Source organism: Solea senegalensis, linkage group LG15 (assembly GCF_019176455.1).
Source record: "Solea senegalensis isolate Sse05_10M linkage group LG15, IFAPA_SoseM_1, whole genome shotgun sequence".
NCBI lineage: Eukaryota > Metazoa > Chordata > Actinopteri > Pleuronectiformes > Soleidae > Solea > Solea senegalensis.
The window spans coordinates 19,414,036-19,437,239 of NC_058035.1; the positions used below are offsets into that span (position 1 = coordinate 19,414,036).

The 23,204-nt window shown below is 41.2% G+C and overlaps 1 protein-coding gene across 10 annotated transcripts in view; it reads right to left on the bottom strand.

Annotated features, from left to right (window-relative positions):
• Nucleotides 1-23,204, bottom strand: part of itsn1 (intersectin 1 (SH3 domain protein)) — a 52,555-nt gene that overhangs the window by 23,705 nt on the left and 5,646 nt on the right. For 2 of the 10 annotated variants that reach the window (XM_044045752.1, XM_044045751.1), the window contains exons 2-22: nucleotides 20,905-20,964; nucleotides 17,993-18,085; nucleotides 16,962-17,025; nucleotides 16,655-16,815; nucleotides 16,034-16,219; nucleotides 14,972-15,050; nucleotides 14,611-14,708; nucleotides 14,458-14,521; nucleotides 14,241-14,378; nucleotides 14,053-14,147; nucleotides 13,581-13,720; nucleotides 12,402-12,524; nucleotides 11,969-12,118; nucleotides 10,556-10,696; nucleotides 10,343-10,430; nucleotides 10,095-10,234; nucleotides 8,521-8,604; nucleotides 1,666-1,802; nucleotides 1,279-1,556; nucleotides 574-788; nucleotides 293-307 (exon numbers count right to left, since the gene is read on the bottom strand). In XM_044045752.1, the coding sequence (XP_043901687.1) occupies nucleotides 293-307; nucleotides 574-788; nucleotides 1,279-1,556; nucleotides 1,666-1,802; nucleotides 8,521-8,604; nucleotides 10,095-10,234; nucleotides 10,343-10,430; nucleotides 10,556-10,696; nucleotides 11,969-12,118; nucleotides 12,402-12,524; nucleotides 13,581-13,720; nucleotides 14,053-14,147; nucleotides 14,241-14,378; nucleotides 14,458-14,521; nucleotides 14,611-14,708; nucleotides 14,972-15,050; nucleotides 16,034-16,219; nucleotides 16,655-16,815; nucleotides 16,962-17,025; nucleotides 17,993-18,085; nucleotides 20,905-20,932 (2,517 nt within the window). In that variant the 5' untranslated portion in view covers nucleotides 20,933-20,964. Of the gene's footprint in view, nucleotides 1-292; nucleotides 308-573; nucleotides 789-1,278; nucleotides 1,557-1,665; nucleotides 1,803-8,520; nucleotides 8,605-10,094; nucleotides 10,235-10,342; nucleotides 10,431-10,555; nucleotides 10,697-11,968; nucleotides 12,119-12,401; nucleotides 12,525-13,580; nucleotides 13,721-14,052; nucleotides 14,148-14,240; nucleotides 14,379-14,457; nucleotides 14,522-14,610; nucleotides 14,712-14,971; nucleotides 15,051-16,033; nucleotides 16,220-16,654; nucleotides 16,816-16,961; nucleotides 17,026-17,992; nucleotides 18,086-20,904; nucleotides 20,965-21,918; nucleotides 21,964-23,204 lie in introns of all 10 variants that reach the window. The other 8 variants (XM_044045750.1, XM_044045748.1, XM_044045755.1 and 5 more) reach the window with 5 other exon arrangements.

Sequence of the window (23,204 nt, forward strand, 5' to 3'; positions counted from 1 at the left end):
CTGTGTGGAAGCGTATCTATGGAAACAATGATATCTTTATTAGATCAGAGGTGAGACTGTGAAGGTTTTCTTTAGCTCACAGTTCAGCAACACTAACCATGAAAACAAAACAAGTACATTTACAGAATTGACCAGAATGACTTGATTGTATAATAGAAAAGCCACACACATTCATCGACTGCAAGATGAATGAACATGAAGATGACATGAGTTTGGCAGCAAAAGTTCAAATGAGTGTTTTCTTATGACTGGTGGAGGCACAACACTGGGCGGAGGGGGGGCAAGAACTTACCCATTCCCCCTTCACCTTCAGTAGCACAGCAGAGGAGAGAGGAAACAGTTAATACAGACAGAGTCTCACACATACATTCACACAGACCTTCCACACCAAACAAACAAGAGTCTAAGAGTGAAACACACAAGTATAAACATGTCACTGTTTGTATTCAGTGATCAAAGGTGAACTTATTCAGGGGAGAAAATGACTTGTCATAGTGCCAACTGCACAGTAAACCATCATCATATTGTTTCCATGTACACAGTTATGAACACTTGTAAATACACTATACTTACCATGATTATATCTCCAGGAGTGATACTGATCTCATCATGGCTGCGAGCTTCAAATGGATACAGAGCTCTGTAGTACACCACTTTCACTGGCGGCTGCTGCTGCTGCTGCTGTTGTTGCTGCTGCTGCTGCTGCTGCTGCTGCTGCTGTTGCTGGTGGTCAAAGCTGCAGGCTCCTGTCTTCTGTTCAAAGAGACTGGGTCCTGGAGTCTTCTCCACTGTAGATTCATGGGCAGACACAGACATAAGAGCTGAGCTTCTACAGAGTTCCATGCATCACCTACATTTTTGAAACATTTTCATAGCGCAAAAGCCAATCAGTGTTGAGATTCTTCCAATGTGTTGGAAGAGGGTCGGGAAGAAAGTGAGCGAGGAAGGGTAACTTCTGAAAACATGGTTATCACTTGTTTTGAGCTGTTGATTGCACTGTTGTTTCCCCCAGAGAAAAAGTTATGGGTTATGTTTACTCATGGTACTCTTGCAAGTAAATCCAACTGTCCAGTGACTGTACAACACAGTTGCACTCAATTCACGTTCAGTTTGAACACACTGTGAGGCGGGGTTTTACTTTTAGAGCAAACTGTATTCAGACTTTTCAAAATCCACTATCACAATTGGCTACTGCAATTTTCTACTGCATAAACATTAGTGATGGCATCAAATGCAGTTTATCACAACTCTTGTTCCTGCACACACACATACACACACCTGTTGAAGCCCAGGGGTCAGTTGGCTGGCTGAAAAGCTTGTTTAATTTATCTTGCATGTCCTTCTTGCCTCTTCCCTCATCCTCCGTCTCCTCTGTTGACCCCGAGCGCTTCCGTCCCTCTTCCTCTTCCTCTGTCCCTCTCCTCTTCCTCTCCTCCTCTTCCTGAGTCACTCTGTTCAGCCAGGCGTCAGGTGCAGAGATGGAGGTTGGACTGGGAGCTTTAGGGGCAGAGTTCACCGCTTCGTCCCTCCAGGAAACACCTTCGTCGGATGATAACCTGTGGGATGACAGAGAAACATTCCGGTTAATACTGAAAAGCAATACCTTACATTCTAACGTGTTAATTCAGAAGACCAATGAAATCCTCGGGTGTGGTTCAATCTCACCTGCTCTCCTGCAGCTCAGCTGACTTCCTCTCAATCGGAGTGTGTATCTGAGATAGTGTGTGTGTCAGTGTGTGTGTGTCTCCCTCCATCTCCTTTTGTTTCTGTCTCTGCTGCCGGCTGTGGATCTCCCGTAGCTCCTGCAAAGTATCATGGGATACAGGAAGGGACAGCGGTGAGGAGGAGGAAGTGGGGGATCAATGGGGCTGGTTGCTATGGGTTTCCGTCGACACCACACAAGAACAACAGCAACAGCGGTAGCAAGTGTGTATTAGTCAGCTGATCAAGGCAAGCTCCGCCCCTTCACTGAGGTGACAGCCCTGTTGGTAAGCAGCTCAAAGCTTTTGAAGTCAAAACAGATGAACAGCAGAGGACGCTGTATAAATCTACCTGGACTGAACAGTGGAAGAGATCGAGGGCAACCCACTGTGATGTCACCCATCGCATTGTCAACTGCCATTTTCAATCATCAAAATTTGCAGTTAGGGCCAGCACCGCCTTGAATTATTTTTATACCAGACCGTTGGATGAGGTTGGGGATGGGGGAGGAGCAAAAGGTGTACCTTCTTAAGAGTAGGGGGACTTTCAGGTCACTTTCCTCCCAACTTCTCTCCTCCAGTGAACCAGAAACATTTCCACTCTGCCAGTAAAGCAGGTAAAAAGAGATGAGGATCAGGGAGGAGCTATGAGGAAACAGATACACCAGTGTATCCTGCATAGAAGTAAAGTTTATCAAGTATAAATACCTCACCTATTAAAGGATTTTAAAGGAGGAGTTAAAATCACTAACAATACTACACCATCTATGAAAGTTATGTTAAAATGTTGTTTCTGTGCCAGACTTTTAGACCAGCTAATGCAGAACGTGATAAAATACTGACGTTTCTGCAGGATGATGCTGTGCAACAGACTCTTTCTTGCATCGCTGTCAAATCCTCCCTGGAATTGTTGAGGATGCAAAGATGGAGATGACAAAGCTGAGCGATGGGATATCCTCAGTTGCAGAACATCACCCCTGTGCAACATCATTTTTGTATGTGTGTAAGTGTGGCACAGCTGTATCAGCTGTTAAATCAACTGGTCTGACATTTCCACAGAATTTAAAAGGAAAAAAAACACATTTCCTTTCACTTCTCTCTCTCAAATCCTCATTGGGAGGTGCTAGAATGTGCGAAAGAGATGATGAAGATGAAGGATATGAGGAGACATGTTAGCCAGAATACAGCGGCTGAAGCCAATAGAGCTCTGGATATCACGTGACTGACACTCACCCCTGGTAGGTAACCCTTAGACGTATACAGTAGACAGCAAATACATCAATTTGTCTTTTTGACAGCTGTTTTCATCATAAAAGTGAAGATGGATCGATCTAGTACGGCAGAGTATTTTTTACCGGATCCCCAGCCTGGTTTTGACTGTTTTGGCATCCTGGGGGTCCGGTAAAAAAGCCTGTGTGCTGTCTGTAAACGTCTATGGGATGAACCACATGGTTTCCTGCCAGGGGTTATATCGGAGGTGGTATCTTGGTCGTGTGACCTCAATGTCCAGAGCTCTATTCACAACATCCAGGTCCTCAGTTCTTTCTCTTCCTGACGCTTCATCTCACAATGGGAATTCTCACTAAGTTTACCAAGATGGGGTTCTGTGCACAACAAATTAGGCCTGAGGAGGCAAATTTGTATTGACTTAACAGCAAGCTAGTCAATTCATGTCATTGTTTTGTTCACACAATGCTGTTTTGCTGTTTGAGCACCTCCACAAACAGTATTGTGCAAGTTTAAGGCACTTACGATATTTATATTCAGACCAGGAAATCCTGTGACAGATCACAGAGTGATGCTGCTGTTGTTTTGGTGCACATTATGATTAATCGGAAAGCAGTGAGAAACAAGGAATTCTAGTAAAATGGTCTTTATTCCAACCTCTTTTCTCTCTCTCTCTTAATTTCAGTGATGATCTGGTTTCTCTGTCTGAGCAGGGATATGATTTATGACTGTAGATTACTCTCAGTGTGACTCTGCTACTACACTTGCTGGGTACACGACAAAGACGTCAAGCCACAAGCAGAGCACTGGCTTTTGTTTTTAGAGGACCACTCCGGTCAACAACACCTTCAAAACTAGTGCATCCAGTTTTAATTAGTCTATTATCTGCAACACAAGATTTCCTTAAATGTACATTATGCACCAAGATATGACTTATGATTTATACCAGCATGTTTAGCAGAAAAAAAAGGGTGAATGTTAATAAGTAAATGATATATAAATCGTTCAGTAGGAGGGGACGTCACTGGAAGTGGCTTTGAGACTAAACTTGGCAAAGACCTGAAACCAAACAGAAAGCTCTGCTCACAGAGGTGGGGCGAAGCTTGCACGAGGTACTGTGTGTTTGGGTGTTAGAGGTAAACAAGAGGGGTTAGAGGTAAACAAAAACAAAAGTGTGGGGGTAGGGAGGAGGGAGAGGGGAAGCAGCTCTGTGTGTGTAGTCATGACAACCAGCTGTGCCGTTAGGACACCACTCTGTTACTATAACAACACAAGGCAGCTGTCGTGTTTCAGCCAAACAACCAACATCAAGACGCCTATAGAAACAAGCAAAATCAATCAATAGAAGAGGTTGACGGACGATTAAAGTCGAACAGGGAATTCCAAAGCTGTGTCTCATTGCAGGGGCCGTTTCCTCAAGGTGCATTTGGAGCCACGACTCGGGCTGTCCCGCTTTGCAGACGCCACAAAATACGGAAGAAAAGACTGTCACCGCCAAGCAACAATGAATCTAACACATATCCTTTAGACCTCTATGTAACCTAGGATTCACTGTGTGCCAGAGACAAGAGATGCAGTGACTCAGGTCGGGATCAGATTTCATGACATTGTTGTCTTTCAGGATGGTCACCATGTCAGATTATTAATCACTGTGGCACGGATTCTTGCTGTGTCTCGATTCAGGGGACTGGCAACACTAAAAGTATGACCCTGACCAATCATCGTTCACGGCACTGTGCAAGTTCATAGGTCATCATCGAGCAGGAGCAAGGAGTTATCAGTCATGGCTACCAAAGCGTTGTGGGTAGTGCTTCTGCTATTTCTCACAACATTTTTGTTTTTTAATAGGTAGTCCCTTGAGGAGACCTCAAAGAGTCAGTGGTGCTGTCAGCCAAAACTCACCGGAATGTTCTTCGGCCTCACTATTCCAACTAACAGCAGCATCCCTCTCTCTAATGTTTATGTTTATGTTATGCCGTGTCAGATCACTCTCTCATCCTATTGGTCAATGTCCAGGAGCACATCAAAGGAGATGTCAGACTAAATTCTAACATGCTAGAGTTCTCGTCAGGGTGACGCTGTTACTCTCCATGTCTGCACAGCAGGAATTAAGATAAGAGACTTCTATTTCCATTGTATAAGAATACAACAACATTTGTTTGGTGGCTCCCAGACACTAGCAACAAGAAATACACATAAATATACAATGTAAAAACACACATAGCACACAATAAAATAAACAAAAGCGCTGCTGTGCTCCGAGCCTCACAACTGCACGTGCCACCATCTTACTTCTAATGTACCACTGTGTAGGTGCATAACATCAGCGCATCATCATGTGACATAAAAACATTATGATACTGGTGCAAAAGCAAGACAAGCTCCATCAAGACAATGGCGGTTTATTTTACATTTCTACTCAAGGAATTTTAGCTCTTTTATTTGCTGTTTATTTCTACCCAAAGAGGATAAAATGTCAACCTATTGCTCTTCAGATATGAATTTACACATAGCTGCTTTTCACGATAGCTTTCATTTTCAACAAGAAAAGACATTGACAAAGACAAATTGTTTCAATGTGGAGTTTGTGATTTAAGTAAACCAAACATTTATGGTGTAGAGATGTAGGTGTAGGCCAAAAACAACAAAATGTCCACTACCAACTCAACTAAACAGAATGCATGTTAATCTTAATGGGCTTTAAAACCGTTGTCTTCAGCGATTTGTTCCGCTTCTAGCTGTACCTCTGTTGCTAAGCAGCGGAAGTAATGCAAAGGAAATTTCCACTAGGCTAGACTGTTTTATTTCACTTTATTCACTGCAACATACATGGCCAACGCAGGCCAACAGTCCACAGAGGACACACAGAATGCGTCTTCCAAAAGGAGAAGGCCCTTGAATTGAGACACAGCCAAAGTCACCTGAAACAGGAAGTGATGACAAGACAATACGCCAAAAAAAAAACATGCACACGTGGACAAACTCACTCAAATTTAGTGCATCAGCAAATTAGCCTCATAAAGTTTTACTAGTTTCAACTTGTCTGGCTGAAACATTCTCTAATAGAATATAGACACCCCATCTACATCATCACTGCTAGCTCAGCATCATATCTGCATACAGCACTAAACACGAAAGCAGTATTAGCCAGCTGGCTAATTAGTGAGCTAACACCAGCCTGACAGAGAAACAGATGGAAGTAGGAAGAGAAAAGACAGAGGAGGTGAAATATGTGGTCAAAAGTGAGTAAAGAAAAGCAAAGAAGATATGATTTGAGAAAAGAAAGAAAAGATGAAGAGTCACTGATCAAAGACCAGAAAAGTGAGATACAACATGTGAAGAGGACAGGAAAGTAACAGATTAGAGAGAGTAACAGGGCAGGGTTGGCTGGTTTGTTGTGTGGACCTTTATAACGTAGTCTAGCCGAGCCAGACACACCCTGATGGCTGACACACACTCCTGTAGCTGTCCCTGCTCCTTGCACTGGAACACACACACATATATGTACATACATACAGTACAGACACACAATCATTCTACACACACACACACACACACTCTCACAGACACGGTTACGGTCAGTTACATTTTGCTGGGTGAGTTCACTTGCCTCTGTGCATTCTAATTTGTATTTAACACCTATAAATTTAATATTTGCGTTCTTACTTTATTTTCACAGGGAAGCTGACAGACAGTTTAATCCCTGATGCAAGTGATAATATTGAACAAAAGAGGGAACAAAAGAAGGAGAGGCCCTTGTGACTCACGTTGATGAATAATGTACTGTTGCAAGTGTTGCTGATGATGGTAACTTTAAAGTTGCCATCAGCAATTTCATCTTTTGGCTAACTTCCTGTCTGTTGCTACCATTAGTATTCCTCTTTCTCCTGGCTACATCACCTCACCTTTTTTGTGAAGTGGGGGCAGTGGAGCACCCACAAACACCCGAGCCTCATGAGCAGAGACGACCACCTCTTTGAGGAGTTATGGCACCTGATTCCAGAGACCTATGTCACTGAGCAAACGCGTGCTTAATCAATGATTTAACATGGATTTTAACTGAAGGATGTCACTCAGTGTGTTTACATGCATGATAAAAGTCCAATTTCAGTCGGACTGAGACAATAATTGGGTTTTCTTAATGTCAGCTAAACAAGTTAGTCTGATTAAAATCGAGCCAGTCTTCATTTCCCCCAAATTACGCTGGTTGCAGAACAGTTGCACTATGTCTCCGATCCTGTGTCGGAGCTGATACAAATCCATTCTAGTCAATGTGTCAAAGTATGCCGGTTGCAAACGTACCACAAGAAAACCCAGTCTCACGACTCCAGCTGTGAGACGCAGGAAGTGTAAATTGGCGGAGCGGTGCGGATCCAATCTACAGCACAGCCGTTCTGCGATCAGTGTACTTTAAGGGTTAATCAGACTAACATACCGGGATAATGGGATTCATAGTCTGATTACTCCTGCAATGCTTAGTCAGACTGGAGTCTGACATGGCGAGCTGCGCATGCACTAACATTTCCTCCCCCGTCTTTAAACCCCGGAGGTAGAAGAAGACGATGTATAAACTGCAGTACGGAAAGCATACGGTGGTGGTGACAGCTTTCTTTAAACAACACAGCAACCACAAGAGCCATGCTTGATCTAATTTGTATCACAATTAACATGTAGAGCAGATACGAAACATACAGAACCACAACACGATCCATCTCACCGTCCATCTCGCTGTTTGCTGTTTGTTTTTCTGTGACGTAAAGGTAAACGGGAAACTAGTTTATACAGAGATACAGCGCCACCTAAAGAGTCACCAATAAATGAATTTTCTCCTCCGCATGTATACTTGGGCTCAGCAACTTGTCCAATCGCCTGTCTTAGTCAGACTATGGCCTTAGCTTGATTAAACTGTGCATGTAAACATACTGACTGAGACCGTTTTAAATGAACTATTTACACTGGATAGCAGATACGAGTGAGATAAATGTGTTTATCTTTTTGTGTACAACATAAATGCGGTCTATAAATATCTCTAGAGGTACAACTTATCATTTCCATTCCTTTTAATTGCAACTTTGAATGTTGATAAAGAATGCCCAGTTTGCCTAAAATGCAATTATTCTGTCAGTATTCAGTCTGGTTGAGTGTGTATTCAGTACTATGTGCCTCTTAAACAGGTGTTAATCACTGGCCTGAGAGACCAGAAAAGAACAGTGGACCAGAATCAGTAGTGTCACAGTAGTCAGCAGTCACACCACTCACAACTCAATGGTTGCAGTCAGGCTTCAAATGGTGTCAAACAAAAATGCCTGCACAAACCAGGGATTTTAAAAGTCTCAATTGTCTGTGTTTAAGGTGGCAAAGCCTAAAGTGTTTGAGGCACTTGTCGCTTGCAGGTTAGTAGTTTGACATGACAGTGTAAAACAACCTGTGTTTTACCATCTCTGATAATCTAATATCAGGTTAAGCAGGTCCTGCCCAGATATAAAAGTTGCTTTTTGCTCCAATATATCAATGAATGGCACAATGGTAATCATCATTTCATTTGATATTATGCTCTGTACCACTCCAGTCCAGCAGTGGCAATGTGCTCTACCTGTCTCCCTCTCTGTTCCTCCTGAAGCTGGTGTCGCAGGGCTTCTATCCTGGCACAGTGGTTGGCATAGAACTCACACAGAGACTGGCATGGGCAAGGAAGCAAAAGGCCAATGTAGGAGATCAAGGTTCAGAAAAAAATAGAAGGAAGGGTTTATTATGTGGAACAAACAAAGAATTTGATAGGGAGAAAATAAATGAATCATTAAGAAATACAGATCGAAAAATCAGAAATTAAACATGGAGACGTACAGAGAGTGGAAGCAAAATCATAGCAGGAGGAGTGTGGAGAGTACCAGTGTACCAGTATACAGGACAAAGGAGGGAGCAGCAGTGAGAGAAAATAAGAGTTTGGGGAGAGTGGAGGAGAAAGGTAGTCGGAGGGCATTATAGTCAAAGATAGCTCTCATCTCAGTGGCCTGTGCCTATGTTCTGCAAGACACACCCCCACTGAGACTACTTTACTAAGGGCTAAGTCTACTATCTTTGATTTAACCCCTTTTTCTGGGTAAAATCACATGAACTAACCTGCACAACATAACAAGGCTAATGAGCAACAATTACAACCCCTCTTCCTCTCCACTATTAAGTTTATGTGAAAGTTAAATGAAGCAGCTGACTGAACCACTGAAACCACTCTGCATTCAAGTCCAGCATTAATGTGCATAAAAACCCATGAACATTAAGTCAAACAAAGACAATGTAGTTACATGGAAGTAAATATTAAAGGTTTGTGACTATATGATTCATACAGTCATAACATCATTCCTGTGTTTAGAGCGTTAATTTAGCAAAGCAGTTACTAGGTTAGCGAGAGAGAAAGAGCTGTTTAATTATCCAGATGTATTAGTTATTAAAGCTCTATTGCAATGCATCACAGAACTGCGATATTTTAAGGATTTGTTTTTGAAAGTCTTGTTAATTTACTTGCATTACTCGCACTACTAGATTAAAACTTGTATGCAAATTTAAGGCTAATCCAACAAATATCAGTTCCCTTAGACACTTTATTGTCTTAGGGACGCAGATAATTATTTAAAGAAATTTACAATGAACACTTAACTAGCTTTCAACTTTTGTGAACTCAGTATGAATGTCTTTGTTAACAAAAACAACAAATATAAACTGATATGAATGCTGTATTACGTAGTACAAATAAAGTGATCTTGCCTGTATCTCTTACATCTACAATAACTGAAGAATCAAAGTAATCTAATGTCTTTTATGAGAGTTATTTTTTTTAACCTTTAACTTGCCAGGAAGTCCCTTCTGTTAGAGCTAAGGAGACCTACACAGGAAAGCACATGATTTGCCACACATTTATAATTTAGAATGAAAGATAAACTAAAACCAATTAAAACAAGAAAAAGGCTATTTTTACCCTAGATTCTAAATTTTCCAAGAGGATTATATGTTCTAGCTTTAAAGCTCTCTTCCAGATTCCATTAACAGGGGGCAAATTAAGAAATGGCTTTTCCCACATTCCACTATACACCCTTGGAACCTGCTAAGCTCTTGTAGCTATGGTCTCCTATATTTTTCCTGTATTTAAGTTCAGGTTTAGGAGCCCTTTACCTTTAGCTGGGTGTTGAACGCATCTATTTCCAGCAGTTTGGCCCTTGTCTCTCTCTCCACGGCGTCCAGCTGCTCTCTGAGCAGCTGTCTGCTGCTCTCCTTCTGCTCCACAGCCTTCTGCAGGGATGATAGACTGTCACCTAAACACACAACACACAGAGTATATCATCAGCTCAGGGTAATTATTCAAACTCATACATAAGCATAGCATGTAATGTAAAGTAAATGTGAGTGTATGCGGTACTCACGGTGCAGACTGTTCTGTTGAACCTGTTTCAATTGGTCATTGAGACTCTGTTTGTCAGGAATGAGCCTCCCCAGCCACTGCTGAGAGTCCTGAACAGCAATATCAAGACAAACGATGAAAAAAACTTGCTCATGTTCAGATCTCATTTTAATATTTTTAAATGTTCTGCATAAAATCAGTACAATGTGACACCTGTCTGTTTGGGTTTGTGTACCTGCAGCTGCTGTTGTAATAGTGTGATTTCAGCAATGCGTGTTTCTCTGGTCTGATTGGTCTGCTCCACCTCTCTCCTCTGAGCTGACAGACGAAAGCGAACATCCTTCAGTTTGCCCTCCAGCTGGGTCTTCTTATCGTTCTAGAGAACAAGAAGGAAATAATGAGTATAAGTATGAAAATAGGTACAGTATGTATTAAGTAACCGGTGCCAGAAATAATTAGTTTTTCTTTTTTGCTTCTACTTTCATGCCACACACACACATGCATGTCCCCTCACTAACTCTCTGAAGGAAAGTGACTTGTTTAAGTTGGTAACTGAGCGTGTGCCTCTGTTTACACAATTTCCTTAAGCCAAGTTCATGACCTTCCAAGTCTTAGGACTGCTGTACAGTTCACACTTGCCCTGGCTAGTTTGTTTCTGAGCCGTGTTTAGTCACAAATGCCAGAGGCGACAAGTGACAGATCATTTTGTGTCGTTTCTTGTCTTTTGATGAACTGCAGGGCTTTTCTTTTGAATAACTGTTTATAATCTCTCCCTCATTATGTCATGTCGCATTGCTCCCTACCCTTCTCAGTGGTGGACCAGTGTTTTATTCCTGTATGGAGTTCTGCCCAAAATATTAACCTCGTCCTGGTCTATGACTGGCTTGAGTTTTCGACATCTAGGACTAGAGGTGGGTAGAGTAGCCAAAAAAATTAAACAATAAATACCTCTTTATAATAAAATAAATAATCTTTGAACTAAAACAATAATGTATTAATGATTTGGGAAATGAAATACATCGCCGTTTAACTAAAAGCACAGTATCCAATTCAGATACATCGGCATGGTAAAAGTATTGGTTGGCCGCTCAGCTGACAGCTGAAACAACTGAGACAACTGACCAAACCCCGGAGACAGGAGACCAGCCTCGGTGTCGGACACAGTAAACAACGAGTCGCTGGTGTGTTTTAAGTCCACTTGGAGCCGAAATCTGCGGATAACAGCTGGTGCCGCGGCACGGAGTCAAATGACAACACGTGTCATGTGACTCAACTGGCTGCATTTGATTGGCAAGATTGCGCATGAAATAAAAAAAGTAGAAGTAATGCCCGTCACTTGCCAAAATGGAACGGTGTAAAAGTACCGTTCTTTCTTCAAATATATACTCAAGTAAAAGTATGTTGCAGTAAAACTACTCCTAAAATTAGAATTCATCCAAAAAGTTACTCAAGTATATGTAACGGAGTAAATGTAGCGCGTTACTACCCAACTCTGTCTAGGACTATAATTCCAACAGGCCAGAAATTGATCAGAGACCCTAAAGCAACTGCTAATGGATCACCAACTGGAGCTTTGATAAGTGAATTGCAAAAATTGCAGGTGAAATTCAGGCTCAAAATCATATGGTGTTAGCCTGTGTTTGCTTACCAGAGCCTCCAGTTCAAACTCCAGGGTCTTCTTCCTGGCTTTCAGCAGCACTATACTCTCCTGCTCTCGGTTCCTTTGAGTCAGAAGCTCCTGCCGACGTTGGCGCTCCCATTCCAGCTGACGCTGGCGCTCTAATTCACGCTTAGCAGCCTAGACAGATAAAACACACAACGAAAATTCTGTTTATTTTCACCACACATTGACTTAAAACTGCATCATACTTATATTACATGTGTCATTTTCCATAAAATGCGATCTGCTGCAGGAGTGTCATTGAAGCTTTAAATACAAGAGCTGACATGTGCAGTGGGTGTTGTTGAGCAGTGAAAGGCTTTTAAGTTGTCTGCATCAGATGTAATTACACATCATCACCGCAATTAGAACTCTTCGGTTGAAATCTAGATACGAGGTAATCGTCTTTTCTTCTTCTCACCTCTCTTCTCTCTATCTCTTTGCGTCGCTCCTCCTCTCTGTGCCTCTCCAGCTCTCTCTGTTTCTCCAGCTGCTTTTCTAGTTCCTGCTGTCGTCTCCTCTCCTGCTCCAGACGTTCGCGCTCCTGAAACACAAACACACAAAAATGAGCTGACAGAACAAACAAATCCATCAAGTAGTCACCTTTTTTTTATTTCAAGTTTCAACTAGTTTCAGCTTCTTATAAAGTTAAATATCATATGGACATTTTAATGACATAAAAGGACAATGTTGGTAAATGGTCTGTTTTTATTTTCTAGTCTTGATGACCACTCAAAGCTGCTTTACAACCTTCACGCAAACATTTATACAGCAAAAGCGTAATCGGCATTTAGACTAGCACAGCTGGGAATTAAACCCATAACCTTCCAGTTGAAAGATGACCACTGAGTTACTGAGTTCGTCAAGTATTGGGTTTGGTGTTTTTCCAATTCCAGTGTTAAACTTGTACTTGGTGTTGGTGCTTTAACGGTGACAGTCTGAACTGAGTAAATAAATTCTACAGCAATGAAAGTGGACCTTTAGCCTACATAAACCACTTAAATATATAACTATAAATATGTATAATAACTATTTTAAGTAAGTAAGTAATACACATAACTTCCTGGTTTGTGTTGGATCTACTTACACCAGGAGGAAGCAGACATTCAAATCAAAAGCACACAGCAGGCATGTGGCACTTTGTTTCCCTGCCAAGACCCAGTGATCAGGATTTTGGTTCAAATAAAACTGCTGCTGTTCCGCACAGCTCGCCTTTAACACCACGTGGGCGTGGGCAGAGAGCTTGTGGACAGAACGGCAACAACTGTGCTGCAGCTGGTAGAGCCGCTCATGTACGCTGGCTCTTGCCTCCAGCAGCAAATTGAGTGAGCTGATGCGAAGGAAACAGTGACTTGTAACAATAGCTCAGGCACCGAAATTTGCATTGTGACTCAGATTGGTAGATATTGACCATATCGGAAACTGTACCATACGGGAAGTGGGTTTTAGTGACTAACACTATATGAGATAGTGGCTAGAACAAAGGCAGCACTGTGGCTACTATCCCAGCTGGGGATTAATGTCTATTACACAAGCCATAACCACGAAGAATTCAAATTTAAGTGCGGGCAGTGAAGAAATGAGGAAACAGACAGTCGACCTTCCTTTCCTGCTCCTCTCTCTCCAGTGCAGCCAGTCGCTCCTGCTCTTTCCTCTGTTGCTCTTGCAGAGCCTGACGTCTCTTCTCCAACTCCAGGTTTCCCCGCTCAAAGTTTTCCCTCTTCTTGTCCTCAAATGTTACTGTGGAGAGACAACATTAGAATATATAAAGAATTTACAGAGGCCAAGAAGTAGCACTTCAATACAAAAGGTATAGGTATATATATATATATATATATATATATATAATACAAAGAAAAAACATATACAAACGTTTTTGCTAAAGCAATAAAAGATTTGATAAAACACCTCACACCTATACATAAACGGACTAATTGTTGTAGCTAATGCGTCTCTGTTCAACATTAATTAGAGTAACATCGACATGCTCATCAAAGACTGAATTAGATATTGTTCCAATTTCAAGAGTAACATGATGTTTAGTCCAGTTTCAATGCTTATAAGGAACAAACCTGGTAGTTTCTTTTCTTGGCTGCTCTCAATCTCCTCCTCCAGCTCCTCCTGGACGCTCTTCTGATCCGACTGAACACTGTCGCTTCGCACACGCCTTTCATTGACAAACATAGTGCAAACATGTTAAAAATAAAATGGTATACATTTACTTAGTCAGTTATTTATTGTAGTTGTTTACATTCCTTACCTGAATGTGGGTGGGAGATAGTCTGGTGGTAACACAGGGGGTAGAGGTAACCCTGACATAGCCATATCTATGAGGTGCATGGCCAAGATAAACTCCTCAGCTGTTAGCTTCCCATCCTGGTCAATATCTGATAAATTCCTAAAAGAGAAAATGTAATACTGTCTATTAAATGCAAATCTTCTCATTTTAATGAACACACGTTATTTGATGCACTGACCATATCGTGGCGAGCTGGGTTTGAGGAAGACTGGACTGCATCAGGATGGTGCGAGCTTGGGGACCTGAAACATTTTTAAACACAAAATGAAATGCTGCGGCAAAAGTGATAACGGATATTGTCCCAAATGATGATGTATATGTGTATGTGCACCAGTGAGATGTCCACTCATCATCTTGTCATGAGAGTTAAAAAGCTGTCTGTACTTCAGCCTTGAGGACTGAGGAACGGCCCAGTCAGGGGGGGGCTGACTGCTGGGACAAACAACAAAGAATAAAAAAAAGAAATGAGTGAGAATATGAACACAACAGGAATAATCACAGAGCAAAGCAAGGGGTATAAAGGCATATGTATATATATATTGTCTATGTTTACAACCTACGTTTATTTACAAAAAGAATAAGAGACACAAAGTAATTTAACCACACAAAAATACAAAAATACTAAAAAGATACAACAATTTATTACCATACAATATCTCATTTTATAGAACATTTTGGATGACTTAACCTACCCAGCAGCATCAAAGGATGACCCCTTCTGTAACTTGGTACTGGAACGATTAAACGAAGAAGACTTGTTGACAGGTTGAGCTGAGAGAGATGTAAGAGAGTATATTTAAGCTGCTGGATCAAACATCATCTGAATACAAGCTCTGTCAAGCAATACTATCAGACCTGACTGAAGGAGCATTTGTGCAACACAGTAATTCCCGACTGTAGTATTTGTGGCTAGACTTCACTTGCAAAAAACACATTTGGAATGACAGAAAAAGCTCTGGTATTGTGTATATTTCTACAACACAGTTCGTTAAAAATCTGTCACGTTCGGTACGCTTGTCACGGTTCGGGACACGTGTGTACCGTTCGGTTTATGTCGTGTTACTTATGCTAGCGGCAACACTTGAAATATGCTACCGCATCTGCGGAGACCTCACCCCAGTGTGACGCTTGACAGCACACGGAAGAGAGAGTCGGGTAAGAAAGAGCAACTTCTGCTCCACGCAGCATTAAAACAGACACTCAGTGAGAAGTCAGACAGGGCAAAAGCCATAAGTAAAGCAATGGGGGTGTTAATAGCGTAAGATATTCACCCTTATGCCGTGGTGGAGGATGCAGGATTTCAGCATATGATTAAAGTACTTGAGCCGCAGTATAATATTCCATCCCGCTGTCACTTCAGCAACACAGTAATTCCCGACTGTGTCCAATTGTCAAAGAATTGTCCGACACAGCTTACGTGGCTCTTACTACAGATGGATGGACCTCCAGGGCCACTGAAAGTTTTCTAACTGTGACTGCTCGTTACATTAATTCGGAGTGGGGGATGACAAGCTCCGTTCTGCAGACCCGCCCACTTTATGAAAGCCACACAAGTGAGCATCTTTCTGAAGCACTGACACAAGCAGTGACAGAATGGAAACTAGAATAAATATATAAACGTGTAAATGTAGTCTCTCCTCTGACTATTTCAAAATATCTGGATTGTTACAATGATGTGCTTAATCCCTAATCAAACAGTAAATCAATCAATTGAAGCTGAGCTTCCATTGGTTTTCTAAACAATGTTATGTTACCTGGGTGGGAGAAGCCTGAGATGGGCTGCATCATGCCTGTGGGAGGGGCTCCATTGGCAATGGGCTGGGGGAGGGGTGGTGGGGCAGACGAGACCAGAGGGGGAGACACCCCGACTGGGAGGGGGGGCAAGGGCAGAGGGGGTATGCCTGTCAGAGGAGGAGGGAGGGGGGGCATGGCAGGCAGGCCTGAAAATAAACAGAAGCAGCACATGATGAAGAACAGACATTATCTCTCCGTGAGAGGAACCTACAATGTTTCTCTGAGGCTGAATTAGACAAGCCAATGGAGTGTGAAGGAGAACCTTAAAGAGAGGATCATTATCATTTATTATCAATTATTCTGATATTGACCGGTACGGAGGACATAACAAAGATACAGATAGCAAACTTTTCCTATCCAACCTTTGAAAAACAAAGAGTGACTCATCCTGCAGTATAATACCACTGCCTGTTTTCAAGGTTAGAAAAAACTCTGATCTACAACAGGTGCCACATTAGTGGTAAAATATATCATCTAGGTGTTATCATCAGTGTTTTTTTCTGTGTTGACTGTAAGCAGCAAATCCATCATCACAGCATAAACAATTACAAGACTGTAGTGTGATTGTGTGCATCTCTTACCAAAGCCGCTCTGTGTTGGTAAAGGCAGGGGGGGCTGTTTCATACTTTGAGGAAGTGTTGGGGGCAGAGGGTGACCCTGGAGTTTCAGTTTGATGAGTTTCATGGCAATGGAGAACTCGTGCATATCCATGCGGCCATCACTGTTCATGTCAGCCAGAGCCCTGCAGGTACACACGTGGTCAGGAAGATGAACTTAAAATCTACTGCTGCAAACAAACTTGCCACTTCTCTAACTTCTGTTCACAATAATAAGATGAATATTTGTCAGTTTGTTGGCTAGTTGCAACATCACAGCTGTGTGACTAACCAGATCTGGGCCAGGATGGGAGGGGGCAGTCCTGATTGGAGGAAGAAGTTCCTGGCCTGATCACCTGACAAACAAACAGGAACAGGATGTAAAATCACAGGACAAAGCACATTGGGAAAGGAATCAGTGGCCTATATTACTGGCATTAGCCATGTTTTTTTGTTTGTTTTTTTACCCTATGTATACTAGCTTATTTCGATGTAAATTAGGATTTAGTGTTGCTTTAAATACACAAATAATGAAGGCCTCCCCTTGAATGATTAATGGTTAATAATTGCAAACTAAATGAACTACTTTGACAGTTTGGTAGATCATTAGAAATCAAGAAAATAATTAACAGATTTATCAAGTCAGGAAATAACCGCGAGTTGCAGATCTAATTGGCACATTTCATGAAGTCCAAAAGTGTCCTCAGAGCAATGCGGGCAGCAAACAAGAAAGAACAGACAGCGTTATAGTTCTGCTCTTTGGATTGGATTGTAAGACATTACAGTTTTAACACGAGAGTAATGTGAGAACACCTGTGGAGGTCAGCAATACACTAAACTATAACTAAACTTCTAGAAAGACAATTCCCTGATGCCAAGGTTTTGTCATCGTCTGTGACGTGTGTGTTTGTGGAAATAAAGCTGACATAATGCTGATGTTTACAGGCATTTCACAATCAAAGGTGTGACATGTAGCACAACAACGCTGACATCAGCACTGGTTTGGGACTGTGAGTCTCTCTTCAGCCTAAAGTACCACTATGCCTAATATACAAGAGTAAATCATGGTATGACATAAGCACCTTAAAGAGGTTGTAAAATAGGGAAAAAAAGAAATAGCTGCACACTATAAAAAGGAGTAGGGGAGTAATTTCCTTTATTGTGATCACTTTGAATGCTACAAACTATACTGTGATATACATTTTACAACGCAGCACAGCGTGGGCCTCAAGGAGACTTTCTGTGACTTTGTCTGCTTAATGTGTCACTTCCTGCGGTTTGTGTAAATCAGATGAGTTTTGAGGGATGGAGGGATGCAGTTACCTGTAATGTAACCCCCGGCAGTCGGAGAGAGGCTGTGAAACTGCTGATCATGTTTGGCTCTTTCATCCACTGAGATTAGAAACACATCTGGACCTGCCACACCCACACAAAAAAGAAAAGAAACAGACCCACTGTTTAAAAGGTCAGATATTAAACTCAAAGGCTGAGACTAAGTCAGACACAGACAGAGTACAAAAAAAAAAGGCACAAGAAGAATGTGTCTGTCATGAGTTTCAGTTCCACTTGTTTTCTATTAAGTAATACTTAAGGGCGTTGACTCCAAGGCTGATGGGGAAAGAAAAATATGAATGAATGAGGGACTGAGTCAGAGACTGGTGCGTTTCCTCACAACTGACTCACTTACATGTGACTAGGGCTGGGCGATATGGCCAAAAAATTTAGATCCATCTTTTTACCAGATCCGATTTTCGATTTTAATCGATTTTTTTTATAACTACTAAATACAAAATAATTATTATATTTGTTATTATAATTATGCAAATGAATGACATTCTTCACACACACATACACACAAACGAGTGTCTTGTGACTTGTAAAGCAGTTGTTTTCAGTGTCAGTTAATTAAAAATATTTGTTTAGTACATCCTCCATGACCGGAGCAGAGACTCTGGACTGAAATACAGCGGCAGTGCTTAAATATTGAGATTTTAGACATTTCCCTGGTAACTGTCGGAGATTAACCCACGTTTTTTGGATTGTTAAGTCTTTTTTAACTGATTTACAGATCGGCAGTGTTCAGCTTGCTCCTTGTGCCGGAGGTCTGATACAGTCACATACAGCGGCAGTTTATGCAGCAGTGGCGATCAGCGGTGCTGTCCCTAAGTCTTTTTAACTGATTTACAGTTCGGCACTGTTCGGCTTGATCCTTGTTTCGGACGTCTCTTCCTGTGACGGCACTCTCGCTGTTTTCCGCGCACGCTGCCATGTTGATATTGTCAGATAAGTGGGGGGGAAGGGGGAAAGGAATGGAGCGGAGGGAACAGGAGCTGAGTGAGCGCAGTAAAAAGGACAAATCAGAAAAATCGATTTTCATTTTTTTAACATCATCCAAACAAATAAATCAGATTTCGATTTAAAATCGATTAATCGCCCAGCCCTACATGTGACATTGAGGATTTTGTTGATTAATTTTCATGTAGCTGATCAGAACACAGTCTCATGCATGGGTATTATCCAGTATACAACTATGGTTTTAAAGGTCCAGTGTGTAAGAATAAGTCAAATCTAATGGTGAGACTACATATGTTATCCAAAGGGGAACTCTTGTCTTAAGGGAAGGATGTTGTTGGTCATCGTTTGCCTCCCAAACTTCCTCTTAAAACATTTGTCTGTTAGGGCTGATTAAGGATCATAGTGTCGCAAGATGGGAGCCTCCATAAAGCAGGGTCTTTATGGAGTACAAATAAAAGGGCTTACATTTTAAAGCTATTTTACACTCGTTCAAACATTTTTATGGATATTATGTTTAATTTATGTCAATAAACCATCAAAAATGTCACACACTGTATGTTTAACTGTGACAAAACAAAAAACTGGCGCTTTTCCACTACAAAGTCTCTGCTCTCTGCTGAATCATTAGAATCAGTTAATAGAGACATCCTTGCTAAATGTTGGAGATTAAGGCAAGTTTTCAGGATTTGTAATATTTTTTAATTGTTCTGCAGTTCGGCATTATTAGGTTTGATTCTTGTGTCGGACGTGTTGCTCATGCCTCTTCCTGTGATGCACTCTGACCAGTCAGTGGCCTGGGAGTCAGCTCGCTTGGAACCTCACCAGAGCAGGTACTAAAAAAAGTACCAGGTACCAGGTACTATTGTTAATGAAAAAAGCAAAGGAAACGTGCCATGTCACATCGCGCCGGGACCATGTAGTGGAAAATTGGCATTAGTTTAATTAGTTCAACATTTCCTGGTCTTATTAAAGACTTTAGAGACACTGACATGAAAGCCTGTATCGCTCGAAAGACCTTTGCACACCGGACAGGACGAAAGTGCTAATAATGACACACTCACCCATGCACATCATGCGTGATGCAAAGTAATACATTTGAGGGGGAGGGGGGTGAAAATCACATCACGGCCTGTAACCAGAGCGGGTTTATATAAGTTCCTGGTACCAACTGTTTCTGGAAATGTTGGTGGAAAAGGGGCTATTGACAGCTTGCTCCCCTGAAAGTCCAGTTTACGCGACACAGACGGTTATGAGTTCGGTCTGACTAACAACTTGGTCCTGTCATATTTCTCTGCATTTACAATTCCAGGGACGTAATTTCTTTAGAACCAAGACAGACATTTTTCCACTTCTGCCAATATTCACATCACATAAAAACCCAGGAAAAAAGATATTAGTAATTACTTATTCATTTCATTTCAATTTTCTGGAAACTGCTACTGTCCAACTGTTTATTTTCTCAACTCATGTCCATTACTTTACATGGATGATCAATATTTCAGACAAGACGAAAACAGATAAACAATTTTTGAGTGGCTGAGACAAGCACATCATATGTCCACTCCTTAGTGTTATGATATTTGGACTAATTTTGTCCCCAATGGTTTGTCACATTAGTGACTTTTTCTGATTCTGGGTCAATTACACTTCTGTCTTACTGTCAGGTCAACATTAGTTTGTATCTTGCCTGAATAGATTACATACAGATTTTACAGTATATGAAGAATGGAACGTTTGACTGGGGGGACTCTTTTCACTGCTGCACACATGCTAAACGCTTAGCTGAAGAAGTAACTGTAGTAGTAACTGCAGCAATCAGTTTTTTGACATGCACCCTCTCTCTCACTCACTCAGTATGAGCAGACACACGCGGCTGACCATCAACTCTTCTTCTGCTTCTACCTCTCCATCATGTCAGTCATGCACACACACATACTGACCTGCGAATGTGGTGGGGAACTGTGCCATGGTTCACTCAGTCGTCTGCAGCTGCACAACACCTGGAAAACATTTTAAAAAAATAAACAGAAGAGAAGTTTAACTGACCAGTATCATCTGGGAATTAAAAACAAATGTAATCATGTAACTATGCTTTTCTTTCACTAGCAATTTACCAGTGAACCTTAACAATGCCTGCAATGGTTTCTGTCAGTCGGGTTAGAAATACTAAATGTTTAAGAGCAGGTTAAAGGGACCAAATAAAGGTGCTGATACAGTAAACATACTCAGAGTGAGAGAAAATTATGTTTCAGCAGAAGTTAATTTTCCACTCTACTGTCCTTAAGAGCTGAAAGTGAGAATTTCCAGCCCAGTAAGCCTTATTGGATGATGTTTGCTGTAGCTTGGAAGTTTATTTTGACGCAGCAATACATGCACACACAAACAATCACACAGAAAAAAAAACTTATTCTTTCAGTGAAGTATATACAGTTGAATTTCTTTTATCTCATATTTTTTTTAAGTCCACATGAAGAAAGTTAGGAGAGTGAGAAAATGTATCAGTGTAGTGTTGATATTTAAATGCCAGTCCACCCACAGGAAACTGGGCCGTTTGTCAGCTAAGCATATGCATGTCAACAGGGCAGCAACAGTTTATCTATGCAGGGCATGCTTCTTTTCAAAGTCGCTCTGCTTCACACTAACTCAATTACGCACATCCTCACTTGGGAGTTGACCACAGGGAACATTAGTTTTCTATTGTTGGCAGATAATAAGCTCTCCATGAGCTTTAAGTCAGAATTTCCATCTGTCCTGACTGGACTCCCCATTAACAAATAGTTAAAAGTCAATGGACAAAATAATAATAAAAAACAAGTCTATACGCCTCACGGGACAGTACATTTGTTCATTTTGATTACATTTACTTATGTGATAAATTCATTTGGAAAAATTAACAAAAACATTATTTCACAGACAAAAATGTGACAATAAATGTGTGTGAGAGTAAAACACACCTCTGCTCGAGTAGAGGTATGTTAATCAGATCCAGACCTGTCTCCCTGTGACCAGCAGACAAAACATAATTATAATCTTTGAACACATTACCACAGACAAAAATAAATCAGGGTGTTCGAGAGTACATATAAGCTGCTGACTCTTCATTGCGGGATGTGAACCATAAACCTTTGGATTTCTTGTAGAGAAACGTAGGAGAAATCTCAACTTAGAGTCTAGTTCACCTAAATCACAATAAGCCTTTAGCTAGTTCACCACACAGGTATCTTTCTCTGTACTTTTGTTGAGTTTCAGTTGATGATGTATGTTTGTGACTCAGACTGTTGCCACATCCATAGGGTTGGATGGAATTTAACCTGAAATGCTCACACCACCGTAAAACTCCACTGCAACATCTATGTGATCAGAGCGGAGCTGAGGAATTTGGACGGGAGTGCGTAGAAAATGAAACAAAACAATGAAACAAAAATAAGTACAGTCACCTCCACTCTCGCTCCATCTTCAATCAATCAATTAATTTGGCCATACCAGTGTCTGAAGTATACGTGAGGAAGAGGAGGAGGATGATAATGATGATGATGAGAGAGCAATTTATCTTATTAGGAATAAATTTGCCTCCTGTGATAAGTCTGTAGCTGACTTTGCTCGACCTATTTACACCACTGTATTTTAACGATGGCGAATAATATGGTATATTTATTATATAATATTTTCTCAAAGTTTGGAAACCACTGTGTGTAGACTTTCCATCAAGACCATTCTTGCAGTTAAAATATTTCTTAGCCTATTTAGCCTATTGAGGAGTGTGTGTGTGTGTGTGTATGTGTGGGGTTGTGTGTCCAATTAACATTAGAGAGGGAGGACAAAGTAGCCAGCCTAACTAGGTCAGACGAACAAAGCCCACCCTACGCAAACACACACACACACACACACACACGTTCAAGGCTGCCAATGAGAGAATTTTAAAGCAGTTATGCAGCTACAGTAGATTGAGTGAAGCTCAACAAGCAAAGCTGGAGCAAACAAACCAGCTTGTTAATTATGTAAAAGCACCTTATAATATATATAACAATTGCAAGGACATACCCCAAATGATACAAATTAGTGAAAAAAAAAACAAAAAAAAAACAGTCACGACTGAATAGTTTTTATCATTTGTTGTTTCCTACTTTGTTATCTTTACCAGAGGCAACAGGAAGAGGTACACTGCAGCAGAGAAGACAATGTCATCCTTAGGTGATGTGTCAGGAACTGGGACTTTTAGTTCTGATGTTGCCAAAATGTA